This window comes from Leucopleurus acutus, assembly GCF_964270905.1.
Source record: "Leucopleurus acutus genome assembly, chromosome: 1".
Classification (NCBI taxonomy): domain Eukaryota; kingdom Metazoa; phylum Chordata; class Mammalia; order Artiodactyla; family Delphinidae; genus Leucopleurus; species Leucopleurus acutus.
The window spans coordinates 93,309,549-93,330,397 of record NC_139142.1 but is presented as its reverse complement, the minus strand read 5'-3'; the positions used below and the strand labels follow the sequence as shown (position 1 = coordinate 93,330,397).

The 20,849-nt window shown below is 41.1% G+C and overlaps 1 protein-coding gene across 1 annotated transcript in view; it reads left to right on the top strand.

Annotated features, from left to right (window-relative positions):
- Window positions 1–1,939: 1,939 nt before the first annotated feature.
- Window positions 1,940–20,849, top strand: part of LOC309972228 (aromatase) — a gene marked incomplete at its 3' end in the record, with an annotated part of 32,891 nt that continues 13,981 nt past the window's right edge. The window contains exons 1-2 of the mRNA XM_082855830.1: window positions 1,940–2,116; window positions 7,902–8,052. Coding sequence (XP_082711956.1) covers window positions 1,972–2,116; window positions 7,902–8,052 — 296 coding nt within the window. The 5' untranslated portion in view covers window positions 1,940–1,971. The remainder of the gene's footprint in view (window positions 2,117–7,901; window positions 8,053–20,849) is intronic.

Genomic DNA, 20,849 nt, shown 5'->3' with positions numbered 1-20,849 from the left:
GGGCTCATCAACAGATGAACGGATAAAGAAGATGTGGTGTGTGTGTGTGTGTGTGTGTGTGTGTGTGTGTAATGGAATATTACTCAGCCATAAAGAAGAATGAACTATTACCATTGGTGACAACATAGATGGACCTAGAGGGCATTATGCTAAGTGAAATAAGTTTGACAGAGAAACACAAATACTATATGATTTCACTTATATGCGGAATTTAAAAACCAAAACAAATGTAACTAAACAGAAAGAAAGTCATAGGTACAGAGAAAAGACAGGTGATTGCCAGAGGGGAGGGGTCTGGGGGAGGAAAAATATAGGTGAAGGAGATTAAGAGGTACAAGTAAGTGAATTATGGGTATGAAATGTACAGTGTGGGAATACAGTCAATAATTATGTAATATCTTTCTATGGTGACAAATAACAGCTAGATTTACCATGGTGATTATTTTGAAATGTATAAAAATATCAAATCACTATGCTGTGTACCAGGAACCAACATAGTGTTGTAGGTCAATTATACCTCAAAAGCAAACAAACTCATAGAAAAAGAAATCAAACTTGTGGCTACCAGAGGCAGGGGTGGAGGGATGCGGAATTAAATGAAGGTGGTGAAAAGGTACAAACTTCCGGTTATAAGATAAATAAGTACGAGGGATGATAAAGTACAATACAATAAAGATAACTGGGAGGGAGACGCAAGAAGGAGGAGATATGGGGATATATGTATACGTATAGCTGATTCACTTTGTTATAAAGCAGAAATTAACACACCATTGTAAAGCAATTATACGCCAATAAAGATGTTTTAAAAAAGATAATTAACACTGCTGCATCTTATATGTGATAATTGTTAAGAGAGTAAATCCTAAGTGTTCTCATCACAAGAAAAAAATTTTTTTTCTATTTCTTTAATGTTATATCTGTATGAGATGATGGATGCTCACTAAATCTATTTTGATAATCATTTCAGGATGTATATAAGTCAAATCATTATGTTGTACACCTTAAACTTATACACTGCTGTATGTCAATTACATCTAAATAAAGCAGAAAAAATATGCTTTCCCAGAAAAAAAAAAAAAAAAGAAGAGAAAACCACATCAGAATCAGCAAATCAAACTGAAAAATGTCCTGCACAGGAGACCAGCTGTTGTAGGGAGCTCGGTTGCTGAGTGGCACCTGAGCCTACTGTTGGTGGCATCTACTATGTCCTCTCTTTTCCTCCTGCTTCCCCACTTCTTTTTTCTTCCTCTCCTTTTATTCTTCCTCTCCTATTCTTCTTTCCTACTACCTCTGTCATAGGCCCATGTGCACTGCTTCATCAAGTCCATGGTGCAAGATTTAAGCTTCATCAAAGCCAATAAGAAAAGATTGTCCTGAGTGAATCATGTTGAATTCAACAGACAACCTGAGAATGCCTCAGTGATGCCCATGAAACACCTTCTTACTGAAGAAGCTTACCCTTTGGGGGAAGTAATTTTGAGCAAGGAAGAATATTGGGGAATGCTTTTTTAAAAAATTTATTTGGCTTGAAGGGAAAAAGATTGTCTAAACAAAATCTGCTGATGAAGTCATAGAATGACTCCACCTCTGGAATGAGCTTCATTTTCATGTATTTTGGTAAGAAATTTGGCTCTCAATTGGGAATTCAGTCACTCTACCCACTCAAGGGCAAGATGATAAGGTTCTATCAGACCAAGCGTCTAAACGAACCTGAGACTCTACCAAGGTCAGAAATGCTGCACTTCAAGCCAAAAGATCTGTCTTGGGCTTGCTTGTTTTGACTTGTAACTATAAATTTGTCTTGTCTAAGTGTCCAATCACATTATAAAACAGAACGCCCATCTCTACAGTACAGCATCCTCTGAAGTAAGAGGAGTCGTAAATGTACATTTTGGAGGATTCTCTAATTTTTCTGACCCTCTGATTTCCACAGGACTTTAAGTTGCTTCTTCTGAGTTCAAGCAACGCAAGATGGTTTTGGAAGTGCTGAACCCAAGGCATTATAACATCACCAGCATGGTGACCGAAGTTGCGCCTGTTGCCAGCATTGCAATCCTGCTGCTCACTGGCTTTCTTCTCTTGGTTTGGAATTATGAGGACACATCCTCAATACCAGGTAAGTCAGTCATTTATTTCTGTACCTAAGAAGATTGTTTTCTTGGGCTTTTGATCCATGAGGGTAAAGGAAATTTTGCAAAACGATGAAGAGCAAACTTGGGAAGATGGCTGAAGCCCACGGCACATAAGCAAATGAGGACTCAGGTGAAAAAATTTTAGCGAATTATCTGCACATGTTTATTGAAAACATTAAAACAATATCTTACATAACCCCTTCCAGTCTCCACTTTGCTTTGGTAGAATAGACTTGGCACTAGTATCCTTTAAAGTAAGTTTAAGATGGAGTGGAGCAAGGTAAAATTCCAGGATTGTTTTTTTATCTTTTGATTCAAATTCATTCCAGTTTTGCTCTAAAGGTGAAAAAGTCTCTGGAATGCCTTCTATACAGCTTTCTGTCTCCCTCCCACTTTACCTCATCCACGTCCTCTGCCCTCTCTCTTTTTTGAACTTATTCCTTCTCTTTATCCCATTCTTCATTTTTCTTTTATTCTTGGGCATGGTGGTGATGTTGGTGCCACCATGAGGGCTGGATGGGACCTGGACAGCGGGAGAAAATTAGGGACCACTATAGTTCCCTTGAAAACCTAAAAAAAACTTCCACAAGCTCTGTGGATCAATCAAAAGTAGAGTATAATATAATTATCCAGATAATTCCAGTAGAAACCCCATCACTCCACACTACCAGATTAACTCAGAATTCTCAGAAATATCATACGTTTTTTTGGTTTTCAGGGAAAACTCCTCATAGCAGGCATCTGTCCCCAGTTCCATAAGATATCCATAAGATATCCGATAAGGCTTTATTTCAAGAGCAGAGTCATTACACACTTTCAAGCGTCGTGGGCCTCTTCACAGAGTGATGTCGAGTGGGAGTGTGGCACTGCTGCAAAGTGCCCTGCGTCTGGATTCTCTATCGTTTTCCAGAGAACTGACTGTCTCTCTGCCCAATTCAGCCTGGTATTTTAGTTTACTTTAAGGCCCAATGGAATGGAATGTTTAGTTTGTTTTGTTCTCTACTCCTGATGGGGGTCTGAAGGAAGACTGTTCCACAGTCTTTTAACTTGAACCCCTTCCCCACCACTGCTCCTTCCTCACTGGATTTCTCCTCCCCCAGTGGGCACCCAAGTCAGGGTCCATGAAAGGTGGAGGTGAGGGAGGAGGTATTTTTTAACAACTCCCCCCAGATGTTTATGTTGCAGGTGATGGTAGAACTCCCTTGGACCTTTGGGGAGGGGCAAACACAAGAACTGGCATCCTTGAAGCCCTGGACCAGGAGCCTAGGTGGTAGCTCACTCTGTCCACCACCTCTGGGCTGGGGACATCATGCTGTCATATACTGATAGTCTATGACACTATTACATAGTCCTGTGGTTCTCAGCCCTGCCTGAGGAGGATCCCCATGTGGGTTTTTGTTTTTTTAACATCTTCCCAGGTGGCTTTCCTGAGCATTCAGGGTTGAGAGCCACTGAATGGAGCCCAACCCGTTCATTTGACAGAAGGGGAAACTGAGCCTCAGACAAGGGCTCTGCCTTGCCCAGGCAAACCATTGTGACAAGTACGAGTAACTGTGGAGTTCAAACTCCTCATTTCATGGGGGAGGGGTTAAAGCCACAGAAGGGAGATGGCTTGCCAGCATCTCAACTGGAAGGAAAGTGGCAATAGGGGGAGCAGGGGAACCACCAGGAAGACCTAAATCCCAGGTAGATGACCATTTTGCTACCAGGGAGCTTCTAGTTCCATGCTTTCCTTGGGAAAATGTGAGGTCTGGTCAGAACCTTCTAGCTCTAGAAACCTCTGGCCCAGGCTGAGATCCCGCGACTCCTGGTTGGGGAAGGGAAGGTGAGGACACTGGCCTTGCTGGATGGGTCTTGCTGACCAATACTTCTGAACTCCTTTTGCCAGATCCCTCCAATCACTGGCTCTCTGGATTCTTAGCTTTATACATATGGGGAATCTCAGGGTCAGTGAAGCCAAAGAGTTGAGAGGGTACAATGAGCCAAAGCCCTCTAGTAAGTTACAGTTTTCAAAGCAGTTTCACACCATTTTCTCTTGTGAACCTCTGGGCACTCTGGTGAGTTGAGTGTGTTGATGCCTATTTTACAGATGAAGAAACTGAGACTTAAAGAGGCTAGGTGTCCATAACTAGTAAGTGATGAAACTGGGACTCAAATCTAAGCTCCTGAGAGGCCCTGCATTATCAGGTGATGGGGACAGGGGGGTCGACGAGTGTGCAAAGGTGACACACATAGGCAGAGGACTTAGTGCCAGCGATGGCCGTGAGGGTTCGGAGAGGAAAGAATCATTCCTATTTGGGGGTTTTGTAAGCTTCAATTTGGGGAAACTGACCCAGTTCACTGGTCTCTGCCAGGACTACAGTTACCTGGCACCTGGCAGCTCTCCCTTCCCCAGTGATACAGGGCGATGCCCAACCTTGCACGTGGGTCCTCTCCCCCAGAGGCCCTCTCTGCCCTGGGCACCACATTCTTTATGGGAGCACTGGAAAAAAAGGACATGGCAATAGTCTCCTTTTGCTCATTAAAAATACAGAAAATGCACAAATAAACATGTCATCACAGACAGGACAAGAAGTAGGATGTTAGCAGCATCCTGGAAACTCCTCTTGTGCCTTTTCAATCATACCCTCTCTCATTTCCAGAAGTAAATAACCTTCTATTTCTTAACGATCGCTCCCCTGCTTTTTTTTTAATAGATTTTTCACCTAATTTCATATTCCAAACAACATACTTTAGTTTTGCCTGGTTTTACATGCTTTAGCAATAGAATCCTACATTATTCTTCTGTCTTGCTTTTTTGCTCACTTTTTTGCCTGTGGGTTTCATCCAGGTTGTGGCATGCACCTGCAGTTCATATGGTATGCAGTTATATGAACACCCCATGGTTTAATCTCCCATTCTACTGTTGATGGACATTTAGGGTGTCTCCAGCTTGGGGCTATTGTGAACAGTGCTGCTATGAACATTCCTGTGCACTGGATTCTCTAGGGTGTACACTCAGCATGGAACGTAACAGCTTCTTGATTAGGACAGAGGGTGGGAGGCCCCAGCTGTTGGCTTCATGGAGGCCATCTCTGCACAAAAATGCAGTGAAGTATTTACTGCTCCTCTGAGGGTGTGCAAGAGACTCCTGTACTCACACATGCCTAGATGAGCATTCCCAAATCTGAGAAGCAGAGAGCAGTGTAATGTGGACACAACCAGAGTATTTCCCTAATATTCTACCAAAATTTCTCCCCCCCCAGAGCATTCTTCTCTCCAACCGGAAGGTATAAGATATACACGTTAACTGAAAGGATCATATTGTGTGATAATTATTTGATTTTGTGCTTTTTTTCACATTCCTTTTCCCTGCCCAGGATCTGATGGGGACCTAGTTATACTTACCATACCATCACAGGTCCCTAAGTTGGAGCTAGTGTCTATACCTAGTAAGATTTCAGGGTTTGTTGGATGAATTAAGTTGAAATACGATTGACTGCTGAAGACTCAAACTCTGATTCTCTTATGGTTAAAACACTCCGGTTCTCAGCCTTAGCAGAGTTCATCACAATCTCCCTTTTTCAATAGATACAGCTCTTCACTGTCATATTTTAAATTTGATTGGCGGTTTCCAAATACTAAGACTTTCCACATAGCAACAAACATTTAGATAAAACATGGAAAGTGCAGCCTTTCATTTGTATGTCTTTGTGCCTCATGGCCATAGTATATGAAGTAAATCTTTGTTGAAAAAGTCTATTCCCAAATAGACTGGTGTTTGACTTCACATGGATTAAATGTATGAGATATAAGATATTTTTCCATTTTATCAAAATGTAAATACACCTAAAATATTCTAAATAAGGATGACATTTAAAACTTCATTCTTTACACATGTCTAATAAATTGTAAAAATTCATTCAGGAAACATTTATTGAGGATCTACAATGTTTCAAGTTGTAAATACAAAGTGTTTTGTTATTATGCATATTTGTATTGATAAAAGGTCAGTATGTCATTAAATTTTAAGGAAATATGTATACAATCAAATCAGCTTATTTCTTTTTGAGAACTCAATGAAATTAGTTTAATATAAAGTCAGTCATCTGACTATATAACTGTATAATGTAGTGTTATGAGAACAATCTTAAGATTAAGAACCCTTGATCCAAAGAACTCAAATTCTTATATTGGTGCTATAAACATTAACAAAGAACTTTAAAGACAAAAGAACCTGGTAGTATTTGTTACATTAATCCTGCTAACGCAAAGTTAAGGAGTAAACCCTGTTTGCCAAATTTGGGACTGAACTTCCACTTTAGATGAGTCATGCAAAAAGTCAGATTATCTAAGGAGTTCACTGGTGGCCTAATGGTTAGGATCCCTAGCTTTCACTGCCATGGCCCACGTTCAGTCAGGGAACTGAGACCCTGCAAGCCATGCTGCACAGCCAAAGAAAACAAAACAAAACAAAAACTTAGATTATCTAAATTATTATAGCTCTGTACTGTCTCAAACAGTTGTGTGAGTTTTGGCTCCAGGACTATTTCACTGACAGAATGGAATTAAAGGAGTAAGATACAGAAATGGTATAACTTTACAATGAAACTCCTAAAACCATTCCAACAAGCTTCTGACGAACTTTTCACCACCACCACTAAAATCAAGCTACCAAGTTTGTTCTCTGATACAAGCAACAGCAACTCCCCTGGCTGCTCACCAGATTCACAGTCTTCACAATTCTGTCATCATCTGCGTCAGCAAGGGTGTAAGGGCCACGGCTCTTCACTAAAACCACATCACTGGACTCAGACTCTGGTCTAGACACAGATCAGACACACTGCCTCATTCTTCAGTGCTTAGCTTTATTTCGTCTAATGAGATTTAGCTTAAGATTCTCTTCTTAAACCAAATCCTTTTTTAAGGAAATAAAAAAGGAATGCATGCTTTTTATTTTTTAAACCCCACATTTGTTTACTTATTTATTTTTAGCTGTGTTGGGTCTTCGTTTCTGTGCGAGGGCTTTCTCTAGTTGTGGCAAGCGGGGGCCACTCTTCATCGCAACATGCGGGCCTCTCACTATCACGGCCTCTCTTGTTGCAGAGCACAGGCTCCAGATGCGCAGGCTCAGTAGTTGTGGCTCACGGGCCTAGTTGCTCTGCAGCATGTGGGATCCTCCCAGACCAGGGCTCGAACCCGTGTTCCCTGCATTAGCAGGCAGATTCTCAACCACTGTGCCACCAGGGAAGCCCCAGGAATGCATGCTTTTTGTTTGGACATTGTCTTTGCAGGCCATGTTTCTCACAGTTAAAAAGATGACACCAAAACCACAAATTAACTCAAATCCACCCACTCCATTGACTGGTGCTTTCAAACCCAGTTTTCAGACAAAACTAGCAGCCAGACAGATCTGTCAACTTGTCACTTGTCCTGGCTTCCATGCCTGTTACCAGAGGGACTGATCGACTTGTATTTGAAACCCATAGACACAGTTTAACACAGCAGGAATAGACTAGACACCTATTCCAGTTTGTTCAGACAGAAGTGATTGAGACCAAATGGAACTGGTGTGGTGTCAACTGGACAACTTTTTACTCATAGAGCTGTGAAGAGCCTCATGTTAACTTGTGTTGTGGTTTTAATCATTTTGTGTATGTGATTCACCTCTATACATGAGAAGATGTAAAAGGACATGTAGATATAAAGGAATAAGAACAACAGTAATTTAAAGTACTTTGTTTTTTTGGTGCTACGGAAATACTGATTGTAATCTGATGACTTTCCTAGGTCCTGGCTATTTTCTGGGAATTGGGCCCCTCATTTCCCACTGCAGGTTCCTCTGGATGGGGATCGGCAGTACCTGCAATTACTACAACAAGACGTATGGTGAATTCGTGAGAGTCTGGATATGTGGAGAGGAAACCCTCATTATTAGCAAGTAAGTCTGTTAATAATCAGTGACATATTTTAAAAATCAAGGCTGGGATATTTCCTATTAAAAATCAAACTTATTTTGATATTTTGCCATCTTTGTTTCCAAAGTTATGTTTTCATTACTTAAATAAAGGTGAGTGATTCCCAGGTAAAAATCTCACATTTGAGACAAGTAGAATAATTGGGTCTTGTTTGAAGCCAGAGGTACATATAAAGAACTCTGGGAAGACTGAAAATTATTCAAAATCTCTCTGAGCAGTGAATGTGGAAACTTAGAATACAGGTGATTTGGTTCTGACAAAACACACTTGAGGGAGAGGTATTATCTTTTATGCTTTCCTATTTCCTAAGATTTTGGTCTTAGCTGTACAAGTAAGCATCAAAACAAACAAGCAAGCAAGCAATAATAGCAACAACAACAAAAAACACCTGAGGAAAAATATTCTGACTGTATCAATTCGCTGATGTGTTTCTAATGCCAGGCTACTGAGAAACTCTGGGAGGATAGACAGCAGATGAAGAAGCCATTCATACTCTGCTCTCCTGTTGGTGACTGTGTGCCAGTGTCCTTGCTCAGTCATTTTATATAAATTAGGAACAATATTGCCTATTAAAAGAAATGGTATTCTCCTGCTCCCCATACACTTAATATTTTCCAGATAACTTTAGCAGACTGAATTTACTCCAGGGTTAACAAAATATGCATTGACTAAAGAAGTAGCTTTGTGAAATATTAGTTTGCTTACTGATTGATCATGGAAAATGAAGAGTTTATAAGAGAGCACATATCATAGATGTTCAGCTATCTTTGCTAGATTTTTAGCAAAGCTATCTGCCAAAATGTCTCATTAATGAGTTTTTACATTTATAATCCCTGACAGAGATTTACCCACAAACTAAGACTGACCAGGGTGTTTTACTGATTTATTAGAATTGTTTCTTCAGATACACAGACTATTGCCCAGAAGTAAGTGAAGCATTTCTGGAAAGTGCATTGATTTTTTTTTCAGGCCATGATGATATACATCATTTCTGAAACTACCATGGTGAACTCAAAGCCCAATTCTTTGAACCAAATACTTAAAAGAAGGGAGCAGGGGAGAAAAAACATGTTATCCTTCCAAATATTTCTACCTATCCAAGAATGTTATTCTCAACCAAACTAATATCTCGGTTTTTGCCTGGTTTTTTTTTTCATTTCACTCAGTTTGGTGGTGTAAAAGTTTGAAGAGTAGCTAAGGCAGACCGTGTTACACATCTAACCATAAATAGCTTCAGGTGGAAACGTCATTTCATTGGGTTCACAGTGAAACACCCCAGTGCAGCGGTTCTCAGACGGTGGCCCCCAACCAGCAGCATCCACGTATCTGGGAACTTGTGAGAAATGCCCATCCTTGGGTCCCACCCTGACCCACTAAATAAGAAAATCTGGGGGCGGGGCCCAGCGATCTGTTTCCATGAGCCCTCCAGGTGATTCTGAGGCACACTCCAGTTTCAGATCCACTGCTCTAATGGCAAGGCCAGAGTTACTCTTGGATTTTACTTCTCTTGGTCTATGGAGCTCTGCCTAGCCAAATTTAAGTGAATTTGATATGCTCTCATTTTCAAAATCAACACTTTACTCACTTGTGCAACTGACTAGAGCCTCAAAAATGTCCTGGAACAGATGGCGATTGGGCTTGGAGGACTGGGACACTGCCTTCTGCTCTTTGATCCCCCAGCACAGCAAGTTGCCTTCCAGCCCTCCTCAAGTCAGTGTCTGCCTTCCCTGTCACCCCTTTCCCTCAGATACAGGCAAAGGGACCTGCAGGATATTCATCCAAAAGGATCATGCCTGCAGTTCAGTATCTAGAGCAGCGCTTCTCACCCGGGCTGCACATTAAAGTCACCCAGGGAGCTGTTCAAAACCCCACTGCCCAGGCCACAACCCAACTGTTACAGTCTCTTGATGGGGTAGACCCAGGCATTGGTAGTGTTTAGAGCCCCAGGTGATTCCAATGTGCTGCAGAGCTTGAGGGAGGAGAGAAGGTAAGAAGCTTCTGGGGCAGGGGGCCTTTCCCTGGGGTTGGGGAAACACCTAAGCAGGTTGGAGGGGTTTTGTGTAATTTTCTTACCCCTAAGTGTAGCTCAGGTGCTGGGAGTGCAAGACTAGACCTGGAGGGAAGAATGAAGCATGTGAGAAAGGACCAGAGGACCAGGACAGAAATTGCTCTTAGACACTAGATACTTAGATCACCAGATAAATTCCCAGGAACCCCAAAAGCAATTCCTGAAACAGGACCCTCGTTACAGCACAGGTGGCATCTGATCACTCTGCTATCTTAGTTAGGGAAGTGACCTTAGCCACCCTGACAGGGTCAGGTGCTGATTCACGCTGAGGACCTGGACAACAACCCACCCTGCCCTTCCCCCAGCTCTCCCAGTTCTTTCCCTGTTCTGTCCTCATAGGCTTTTCTCTGGTTGGAGTCTGTGTTCTCTATAATTGCCTCTGAGCCGCTCAATTTTGTTGTTAAGGGCTGAGCTCCCCGCGGGAATAGGACATGTTTGTCCCCATCTCCTTCCCTTGTCTGCTCTTCAGGTCCTTCCAGAACTACCGGTACCTCTTGAAAAGACTCCATTGGACCTCAGAAAGCCTTTTCTTTTTCTTTGAATAGTTTGCCAGATTTCTTCTCTTTTGAAAAGTTTGACATCTGTAGTCATTACAACTGTGCTGAGATTATGCCCCAACTTTCAAGTCAGCTGAGTTCTGAAGTCGGGGGAGCTGCAGAACTTCGGGGGGCGGGACGTCAGGCACAAGTGCTGCCGGGATTCTGCCTGAGCAACTGGGCGCTCTGGGGGGAGCTCCATCTGATCATCTTAAAGTGCGTAAAGTCTGCGAGATTCCCAGGCGGGGATGCTCTAAATTACTGAGGGTCTACAGACGTTACGCATGACACTTTATGTCATGTGTATGTATTAGTGTTTGTAATAGTATCAAAAAGGAGAATGTGGGTAGCATCCATAAAGGGGAGATAGAACTTAGCATGCTAACTGGGGTCAAATTTGCACATCAGTTAGCCATTTAAATACTAATTATTGTTATAGCATTTGTATACCTGTTTTAATCATGTATAAATTTACAGGGAATTCATTTATTTATTTTGTAAGCATCCACTATTGAGAATTTATACTAAGCACTGGATGATCCTAATCTATCATAGTCATTATTGGCTCTCCATTAATTCATTAAATAAATATTTATTAAGAACTTATTATGTACAACAGGTTATCATGAACAAATCAGCCCCAAATCCCTGCCCTTGTAGAGGAATATATTGTTACAGTGTTAATACACCGACAATAACAGGGTAAAACATAGTATAGCAGTAGGGTGAATGACTGTCTTGGTTTACTTGGGACCAGAGGATTTCCCACGTTGTGGGATTTTTAATCTAAAACTCAGATAGACCAGGATGGTTGTCCACACTATTAGCAGGTAGATATGGGCTATACAGAAGATAAGGTGGGTGGAGCAACTTTGCGATGGGGAGAAATCAGGATTCCATTTCAGATATTTTGACTTGACTTGCCTAGTACCGCCGAACGGGAAGTTAAGAAGGAAGGTCAGAAACTAGCAAAGGAGGGTGAGGACAGCCACACAGAGAAGGGAAAACCAGGAGAGTGTGGTGGTCTGAAAGCCAGGCGAGAATGCATGTCAGGGAGGATGGAATTGTCAACTCTCCAGATAGTGCCACATGACTGGACGGAGATGTGAGCATTGCATTTAGCACCAGGGAGGTCATGGGTGACCTTGGTAAGGGCAGTTTCAATGGAGTTCTGGGGGCAAAAGTCTGACCACTGTAGAGAATGGGGAGAGAAGAATTGAAGGCAGCAGGTATAGACACTCTTTCCAGGAGTTTTCCATAAAGGAGGCAGAGAAATGGAACAGAGCTGAAAGGGATGTTTGGTCCAAGGAGTTTTTATTCGTTAAGATACAAGATATTATGACATGTGTATTTTGATGGAAATGATAAGTTACAGACGAAAGTGTTGATGCAGCAGACAGGAGGAGTGTGCCAGGTGAGATGACAAGGGGGTCCAGGTAACAAGTGGATGCGGCCTTGAAAAGGGACCTGGAAGTTCATCCACAGTAACAGGAGGGAAGGTTGAATATATGGGCACTGATCCTGGTGGTTGGACTTGCAGAGGTTCCAGTTGCTTCTGTTTTCTCAATAAAATAGGAAATGAAGTCTGTAGTTGAAATAAAGGTGAGAAGTACAACACTGGGGGACAGAGGAGACAGGATATAACAGTCATCCAGGAAAGTGAGAGAGTGACTGGACTTGGGAAATGTAGTAGAATTGCCAGCTGCACTAAGGGCTCACTTGAATTTAACTGAGACCTGCCAGTGTTTGTGTGTGTGTGTGTGTGTGTGTGTGTGTGTGTGTGTGTGTGTCCATGTGCATGTATGGTTTTTTCCCTGGCCCCATTCAACTGCCAGGTGCAAGCACAGAGTAAGCTAAACTGAGAGCTGGATTTAGCCAGGGTTGAGGTTTTACCAGGCAACTAGGACAAAGTAAGCAGAGGGTCAAGGGACTTGAGGATGCATGGAAGGGAGAGACTCTAATGATCGACAAGAAAATATTTTTCCAACTTTCTAGTAAGAAAAATTCAAATGAACAGGAAAGTTAGAAGAGCAGTCCTCCCCCCTTTTTCCCCATGACCTTGACCTTCTGAAAAGACCACATCAGTTGCCTTACAGGATGTCCCACATTCCAAATCTCTCTTACTGTCTCATTATGGTGTCATTGAACATATTCTTCTATTCCCGGTATTGCTTACAAACTGAACACTAGGTCTATAGGCTCTATTCGATTCAGGTTAATTGTTGTGTAATAATACGTTCCTGTTAGTTCTAGGCACTTCACATTGCATCACATCAAGAGACCAGGGAAGGTGTTCCCATATTAGAGATACTAAATTTGGTCAGCTTAGGGTGGTTACAGTCAGATCTCTGTTACAAAGATTCTTTTTCTCTTGCAGAGACCTCAGTATCAAACCTGGGTAAGGATATTAGAGGGCAAAGGACAGGGAAAATGTGGTAAGATTGATGGAGTGTAAGTCACAAGCACAGAACAGGTCTACACAAGGCAAGTGTTTATAAAATTTTGGTACCAAATATTCCATTGATTGTCTCCCTTGTATTCCTAGTACTCATCAATCTTGAATCTGACCACAGGTGTCTGAGTTCTTTAAACTCAGAATGGGAGGGTGGCTTTTTCTTTACCACCTAAGGACTTACTTCCTGGCTACTTTTCATTTTGAAGAGACAATAGGTTTGCCATCGTTGGAGATGTCTTTTGACCTCAGTCACATTTCAAGAAGAATAATGACCCCCAGGGATCAGGCATCTTATACTACCCACTGTTCCTTCTGAGCCTGGGAACTCACTTAGTCTCTCCTCAGTGGTAAGAAGTCCTCACTCTCCCAGCCAGTCAGTAAGTCAGTCAGTCAGTCAGTCAGTCAGTCAATGTAACATCTCCCTCACCTGGTGTTACAGGCCGGCTCGCATTGTGGGAAGGAGGTCTCTACTATTCTTAATGTCAGGAGAGCTCTGGGCTGGCATCCCTAGTTCATCACCAACCTTCCCTTCTTCACTTTCCTGATTTACTCCAGTTAGATAAAGCCTACTTTTCATAAGTGATCTTGTTTTAAATTGCTTGTTCTTAGTCACACTTGGCTTGCTGTGTATATCACTTCTGTCTTGCCTATTTTGTTCTTTGCCAAGTCAGAGCCTCTATCTCAGGATAACTGAGATGTTGGTGCCCCCAAAAGAACACATCGATTTTAAATGGTAGCTCTTTATTAACTAAGATTTAACTTAGTTTAAATTTGGGTTCAAGTTTTTAATTGACCAGTAATTCCTCAAAACATATGGACAGACCAATGTGTTTTATGATATACTCAATAGCTCTAAAGGTCAGAGCAGAAAAATAGTATTCTGTTTGTCAACTAATCACTTAAAATTTGTAGATCTGAGTTTGTGAGTAAAGAGTATACAAATTACTTACTTTCTGCTTTAATTATACAATGAGGTAGTGGAAGGTAAGAAAGCTAGAGGCCTGAAATCTATTAATTAATAAGAATTTCAGTCTTTTGTATAGCATGATGTTTCCATACAGGACAAAATTTTGGCTAGTTGGTCAAATTAATTCCCTGGAATACAAATAGAAGCATCTGGATTTTTGTTTTTTGCTTTTATAGTTGCTAGGAAGATAAAAACTTGTCTAAAACTTAGGGTAATTTGAATATTATCTGGAATTATATCAAAAGTATATTTGACTTAGTAGAAAGTATTTTGATTTGAAAATAAGATTTTCTTCCTGAAATATATATCAAGTAAATAATTTATTCATATAATAATTCTGTCTTCATTTCACAGAACTGCCATTATTTCAGGGCCTTTCTTTTAAAGTTTAAATGGGACCTTGGAATCCATCACAAATGTGTGGGTTTGGCTAGTACGTAGCCCACAGCATTATCTACTCAGCCAGAGCTGAGCTCTTTTAGCCCAGGGTCTCCTATGGCAATATGTCCTCACAGGCACTTACTGAACAACCTCATTAAGGCAAAGTCATCCGTTTAGGAGCCAGTTGCAATTTGGATAGAGAGGAGCTAGTGAGAAGATGGCCACCCTAGCCCAGTGCAAGAACAGTTATGTAGGTTATAGTAGCTACTCCCCATCTTTGAGGGTTATGTGTTCAGAAGACACCCATAGTAGGAGAATTTGCAGTTGAGAAACAGAATTTTAGTACAGAAGTGGCGAGGAAGAACTAAAGTTGTAGTGAACACACGAAAACGTGTACAATATTTACTTCACCAAAATAAGGGAAAAAATAACAACTAAAATAAAGCTAACACCAGAAATATGTTATGCATCTTGAATTTGCACAATTGAGCACTGTGCAATTCCTTCCATCTTCTATCCCCTGCACACCAGATTCTCCCTCATTTGCAGTTATCAAAAAGATATTTATAAATATATTTTACTTTCCTGCTATAATGTACATATTTTCTGTTTATTCCTCTGCCCAAATGTTTGGTTCCTTTCTGATGTCATGATTTGTGTCTCTGAATTCCACTCTGGCCTTGGAGACATGGGATAATGGGTAATCCTCATGTGGGAAAGTTCTGGAAGATCTATTTTAACTTCCCTAGCAGACCTGAGCAGGTTAGCTCTCGAGCCCCGAAGTTAAGGGTTCAATCACTTTAGCTCTGCCTATGGCAGCTCCTCGCCAGAGCACACAGGATGGGCAACTTTTATATACTTTCTGGCTCCTGCCCTGTAAACATGGCCAAAACACAGACTAATGCATTGGCTTTCTTCATGTCTCCTGTAGCTGCACTGCAGAAAACCTCTACTCCTTCTCTGCTCTCCACTCTTTTTAATTCCCAAACTCCACTTCCTTTTTCTGATTATCTCCAAGAAAAATGCCTATCAATTTAAAGCTACTCGAGTGGAAATTTTTTGAAGTTGCAGAACTGCCATGCTTACATGTTACTAAGGGGAATTTGCACTTGGCCGTGTGGTCCATGTATAAACACTATGACATAAACCCTGTAATCTGAAGAGCCTGTTGTCCTGCCCCACAGAGGAGTCTGGATAACGTGCTTGGAAGAGCTTTGCCAGCATGGGGAGGTGGAGGGTGATACATGAGACCTTGACTGTGCCTGAGCACAAACCCTGTGGTCCTATTGTCTACTCAGCAGCAGAGTCAGTCGAGGGCCCCACACCTCAGAGGTGGCATTACCAGGGTCATAGGTAAAAAGGCTGGAACTTGGAGGGAGGTGGCTGAGACATGACTTCTCTTTCCTCCCTCCCTCACCGTATCTAGGTGCCCCTGTGGGTAAGGATTTTGGGGTGGCTGTCTGCACCTCCTTCTGCCCTGGTCTGTCTGCTGTGTATCCTCACTGAACTGACCTTCCTCGTTACCTTTAGATAATCTCGTTTGATTTCTCCAAGGGGTGTTTGGTCTTCAGTCTTCGCCTATAATACAAACAACTGGCACTTATGAAAAAAATGGACATACAAACACCACATGTCCTGCTTATATCTTCCTATGCTCTGATAAACTCCATCCCGTCTGTGTTCATACCCCCTCCATCTCACTCATCATAAGGAGGGTCAACCACATAGCTTATTAACAAGGACATTTTGGACTTCCAGCTTCCTGAGCCGTGCTCATCATGGTCACAGACACCACTTAGCCCTCACCCAGGTAGCCTGCTTCTGTCTAGGCCCTGCATGAACCTTTTCCAACCTCAGCTCCTTTCCACAGGAAATGCAGTCACCTGCAGAATTTCTTAATTTTTCTCTTGGTAGATGAAAATTAGTTTATACCACCCACACTTGATTCTTAACTTCATGAGTTCCCAACAGACATTCTTTTCTTCTAAAGTCCCTCTTTTACTGAGCAGTGAATGAGGAGTCTCTCTCCTCCCCAAATCCTCATAAACATAGGTTCATCTCAGCTGTTTCCTCTCAAGCCTTCCCTGTGCTGCTTGCATCCACTATCTAATAAACCCACCCCACCTTTTATCCTGAAGAGAATAACTATCCATTTATGCTTTCAATTATTTTAAAATATTATTCATTAATTTTATTCAAGGCATATTTATCACGTACATACATTGGCAGATCTAATAAAAGTAAGCAAAATAAACAATGTGAAATCAGGGGCTTTTATAATTATTAGCATTTTTACATTTTATAGTAGCTTATAATATAGGTGTTATTATTTGTGTCAGTATTGAAAATAAAGGGAATAAATGTTTTCCCCAATGTCATATATATGGTAACTATTGAGGTCAGGATGCAGACCCATACCTTTTGGGGGTGTTTTTGAGTTTACTCTTTTTAAAATTTTTTATTGAAGTAGAGTTGATTTACAATGTTTTGTTAGTTTCAGGTGTACAGCACAGTGATTCAGTTATATACATATATATATATATATATATATATATATATAGGCAGACCCATATGTTTTGTTTGGGTTTTTTTTTGACTTTAGTCTTTTTAAAATTTTTTATTGAAGTAGAGTTGACTTACAATGTTTTGTTAGCTTCAGGTGTACAGCCCAGTGATTCAGTTATATATATTCAGTTATTTATATATATATATATATATATATACGTTTTCAGATTCTTTTTCCTTATAGGTTATTACAAAATACTGAGTATAGTTCCCCATGCTATACGGTAAGTCCTTGATGGCTATCTATCTCATATACAGTAGTGTGTATATATTAATCTCAACCCTCTTTCACCTTTGGTAACTGTATGTTTGTTTTCTATGTCTGTGAGTATCTTTCTGTTTTGTAAATAAGTTCATTTGTATCTTTTTTTTTTAGATTCCACATATAAGCGATATCATATATTTTTGTCTGACTTACTTCACTTACTATGATAATCTCTAGCTCCATCCATGTTGCTGCAAATGGCATTATTTCATTCTTTTTAATGGCTGAGTAATATTCCATTGCATATATGTACCACATCTTCTTTAACCATTCATCTGACGATGGACATTTAGGTTGCTTCCATGTCTTGGCTATTGTAAATAGTGCTGCTGTGAAAACTGGGGTGCATGTATCTTTTCCAATTATAGTTTTCTCTGGACATATGTCCAGGACATTTAGGTTGCTTCCATGTCTTGGCTATTGTAAATAGTGCTGCTGTGAAAACTGGGGTGCATGTATCTTTTCCAATTATAGTTTTCTCTGGACATATGTCCAGGAGTGGGATTGCTGGATCATATGGTAACTCGATTTTTAGGTTTTAAAGGAAACTCCATACTGTTTTCCATAGTGGCTGCACCAATTTACATTCCCACCAACAGTGTAGGAGGGTTCCTTTTCCTCCACACCTTCTCCAGCATTTGTTATTTGCAGACTTTTTAATGATGGCCATTCTGACTGGTGTGAGGTGATACCTCATTGAAGTTTTGATTTTCAGTTCTCTAATAATTAGCAATGTTGAGCATTTTTTCATGTGCCTGTTGGCCATCTGTATGTCTTCTCTGGAGAAATGTCTATTTAGCTCATCTGCCCATTTTTTGATTGGGTTTTTTAAATTGAATTGTATGAGCTGTTTGTATATTTTGTAAATTAATCCCTTGTCAGTCGCATCATTTGCAAATATTATCTCCCATTCTGTAGGTTGTCTTTTTGTTTTGTTTATGGTTTCCTTTCCTGTGCAAAAGCTTTTAAGTTCAATTAGGTCCCGTTTATCTTTTTTAATTTATTTACTTTTTAAAATTTTTGGCTGCTTTGGGTCTTTGTTGCTGCGCGTGGGCTTTCTCTAGTTGGGGCGAGCAGGGGCTACTCTTCATTGCTGTGTGCAGGCTTCTCATTGCGGTGGTTTCTCTTGTTGCAGAGCATGGGCTCTAAGCGCGTGGGCTTCTGTATTTGCAGCACGCGAGCTCAGTAGTTGTCACTTGCAGGCTATAGGCGCGCAAGCTCAGTAGTTGTGGCGCACAGGCTTAGTTGCTCCGTGGCATGTGGTATCTTCCTGGACCAAGGCTCGAACCCATGTCCCTTGCATTGGCAGGTGGATTCTTAACCACTGTGCCACCAGGAAATCCGGTCCCATTTATTTTTGTTTTTATTTCCATTTATTTCCATTTATTTCCATTAATCTATCTAAAAAGATATTGCTGCAATTTATGGCAAAGAGTGACCTCCCTGTGTTTCCCTCTAGGAGTTTTATAGTATCCGGTCATACATTTAGGTATTTAATCCATTTTGAGTTTATTTTTGTATACGGTGTTAGAGAATGTTTTAATTTCATTCTTCTACAAAGAGCTGTCCAGTTTTCCCAGCACCACTTATTGAAGAGACTGTCTTTTCTCCATTGTATACTCTTGCCTCCTTTCTCATAGATTAATTGACCATAGGTGCGTGGGTTTATTTCTGGGCTTTCTATCCTGTTCCATTGATCTATATTATTGTTTTTGTACCAGTACCATACTATTTTGATTACTGTTAACTCTGTAGTATAAACTGAAGTCAGGGAGCCTGATTCCTCCAGCTCCGTTTTCCTTTCTTAAGATTGCTTTGGCTATTCAGGGTCTTTTGTGTTTCCACACAAATTTAAATTGTTTTCATTCTAGTTCTGTGAAAAATGCCATTGATAATTTGCCATTGCAATGAATCTGTAGATTGCCTTGGGTAGTATAGTCATTTTAACAATATTGATTCTTCCAGTCCAAGAACACAGTATAACTTTCCATCCATTTGTGTCGTCTTCAATTTCTTTCATCAGTGTCAGTGTCTTAATAGTTTTCAGAGTACAGATCTTCTGCCTCCTTAGGTAGGTTTATTCCAGGTATTTTATTCTTATTGATGTGATGGTAAATGACTTTTTTCTTTAATTTCTTTTTCTGATCTTTCGTTGTTTGTGTATTTTTGCAATATCTACAAATCAATCAGTGTGACATACCACACTAACAAACTGAAGAATAAAAATCATATGATGGGCTTCCCTGGTGGTGCAGTGGTTAAGAATCCACCTGCCAATGCAGGGGACATGGGTTCGAGCCCTGGTCTCGGAAGATCCCACATGCCACGGAGCAACTAAGCCCATATGCCACAACTACTGAGCCTGTGCTCTATAGCCCGAGAGCCACAACTCCTGAAGCCTGCACAACTAGACCCTGTGCTCCACGACAAGGAAGCCACCGCAATGAGAAGCCTGCGCACCACAACAAAGAGTAGCCCCCACTCGCCGCAACTAGAGAAAGCCCGCACAGAGCAATGAAGACCCAACGCAGCCAAAAATAAATAAAAATAAAATAAAATAAATAAAACATTTAAAAAAGTATTAAAAAATCATATGATCATCTCAATAGATGCAGAAAAAGTTTTTCATAAAAATTAACATCCATTTATGAAAAAAACTCATCAGAAAGTGGGCATAGAGGGAACCTACCTCAACATAATAAAGGCCATATATGATAAACACAAAGCTAACATCATACTCAATGGTGAAAAGCTGAAAGCATTTCCTCTAAGATCAGGAACAAGACAAGGATGCCCACTCACCACTTTTATTCCACAAAGTTGTGGAAATCCTAGCCACAGCAATCGAAGAAGGAAAAGAAATAAAAGGAATACAAACTGGAAAGAAGTAAAACCGTTACTGTTTGCAGATGACATGATACTATACATAGAAAACCCTATCCTTTCAATTATCCAAATTATCCACTCTTCCTTCAAATGCCGTAGCCTTACTTATAAGCAGTCTTAATAAAACATCTTCGCACCAAAGTGAGCTCCTCTGCAGAAGAATTCTGTACCACTGTCCTAAGAAGACAATATTCTCTTCAAACACAGAGGCCCCATGACGTCTTCAGCTAGGATTTTACAACATGTTATAATGCTCATTGCCTTATCGTGCCCCAATTAGAGTAGGATTTGGGGCAGGAAGCAAGACCTGAAGGAGGACATGGGTGGGGAGGGGCTGCCTGCTCCTTCCTAGTTGCTCTGAAGACCCAGCTCAGGCCTTAAGAGCCAGGCCTGGGGGTGGGAATAGAGGGCAGAGCAGTGGAAGAGGAACCAGGAAGTTCAAGGAAGCCTGGGTTCCTCGCAAGGTCCCAGGGTTGCCACAGCAAGGGCTATCTAATGGCTCAGCGTGTCCTATGTCCTGGGAGAACTCTGTGACCCTGGAGACCTTGATGAATCATGATGGACACAGAGCCCCAAGACAGCTGCTGTCACCACCAGAGAGAGCCTTCCAGGCCAGCCCAGCCAGCCAAGCCCAGGG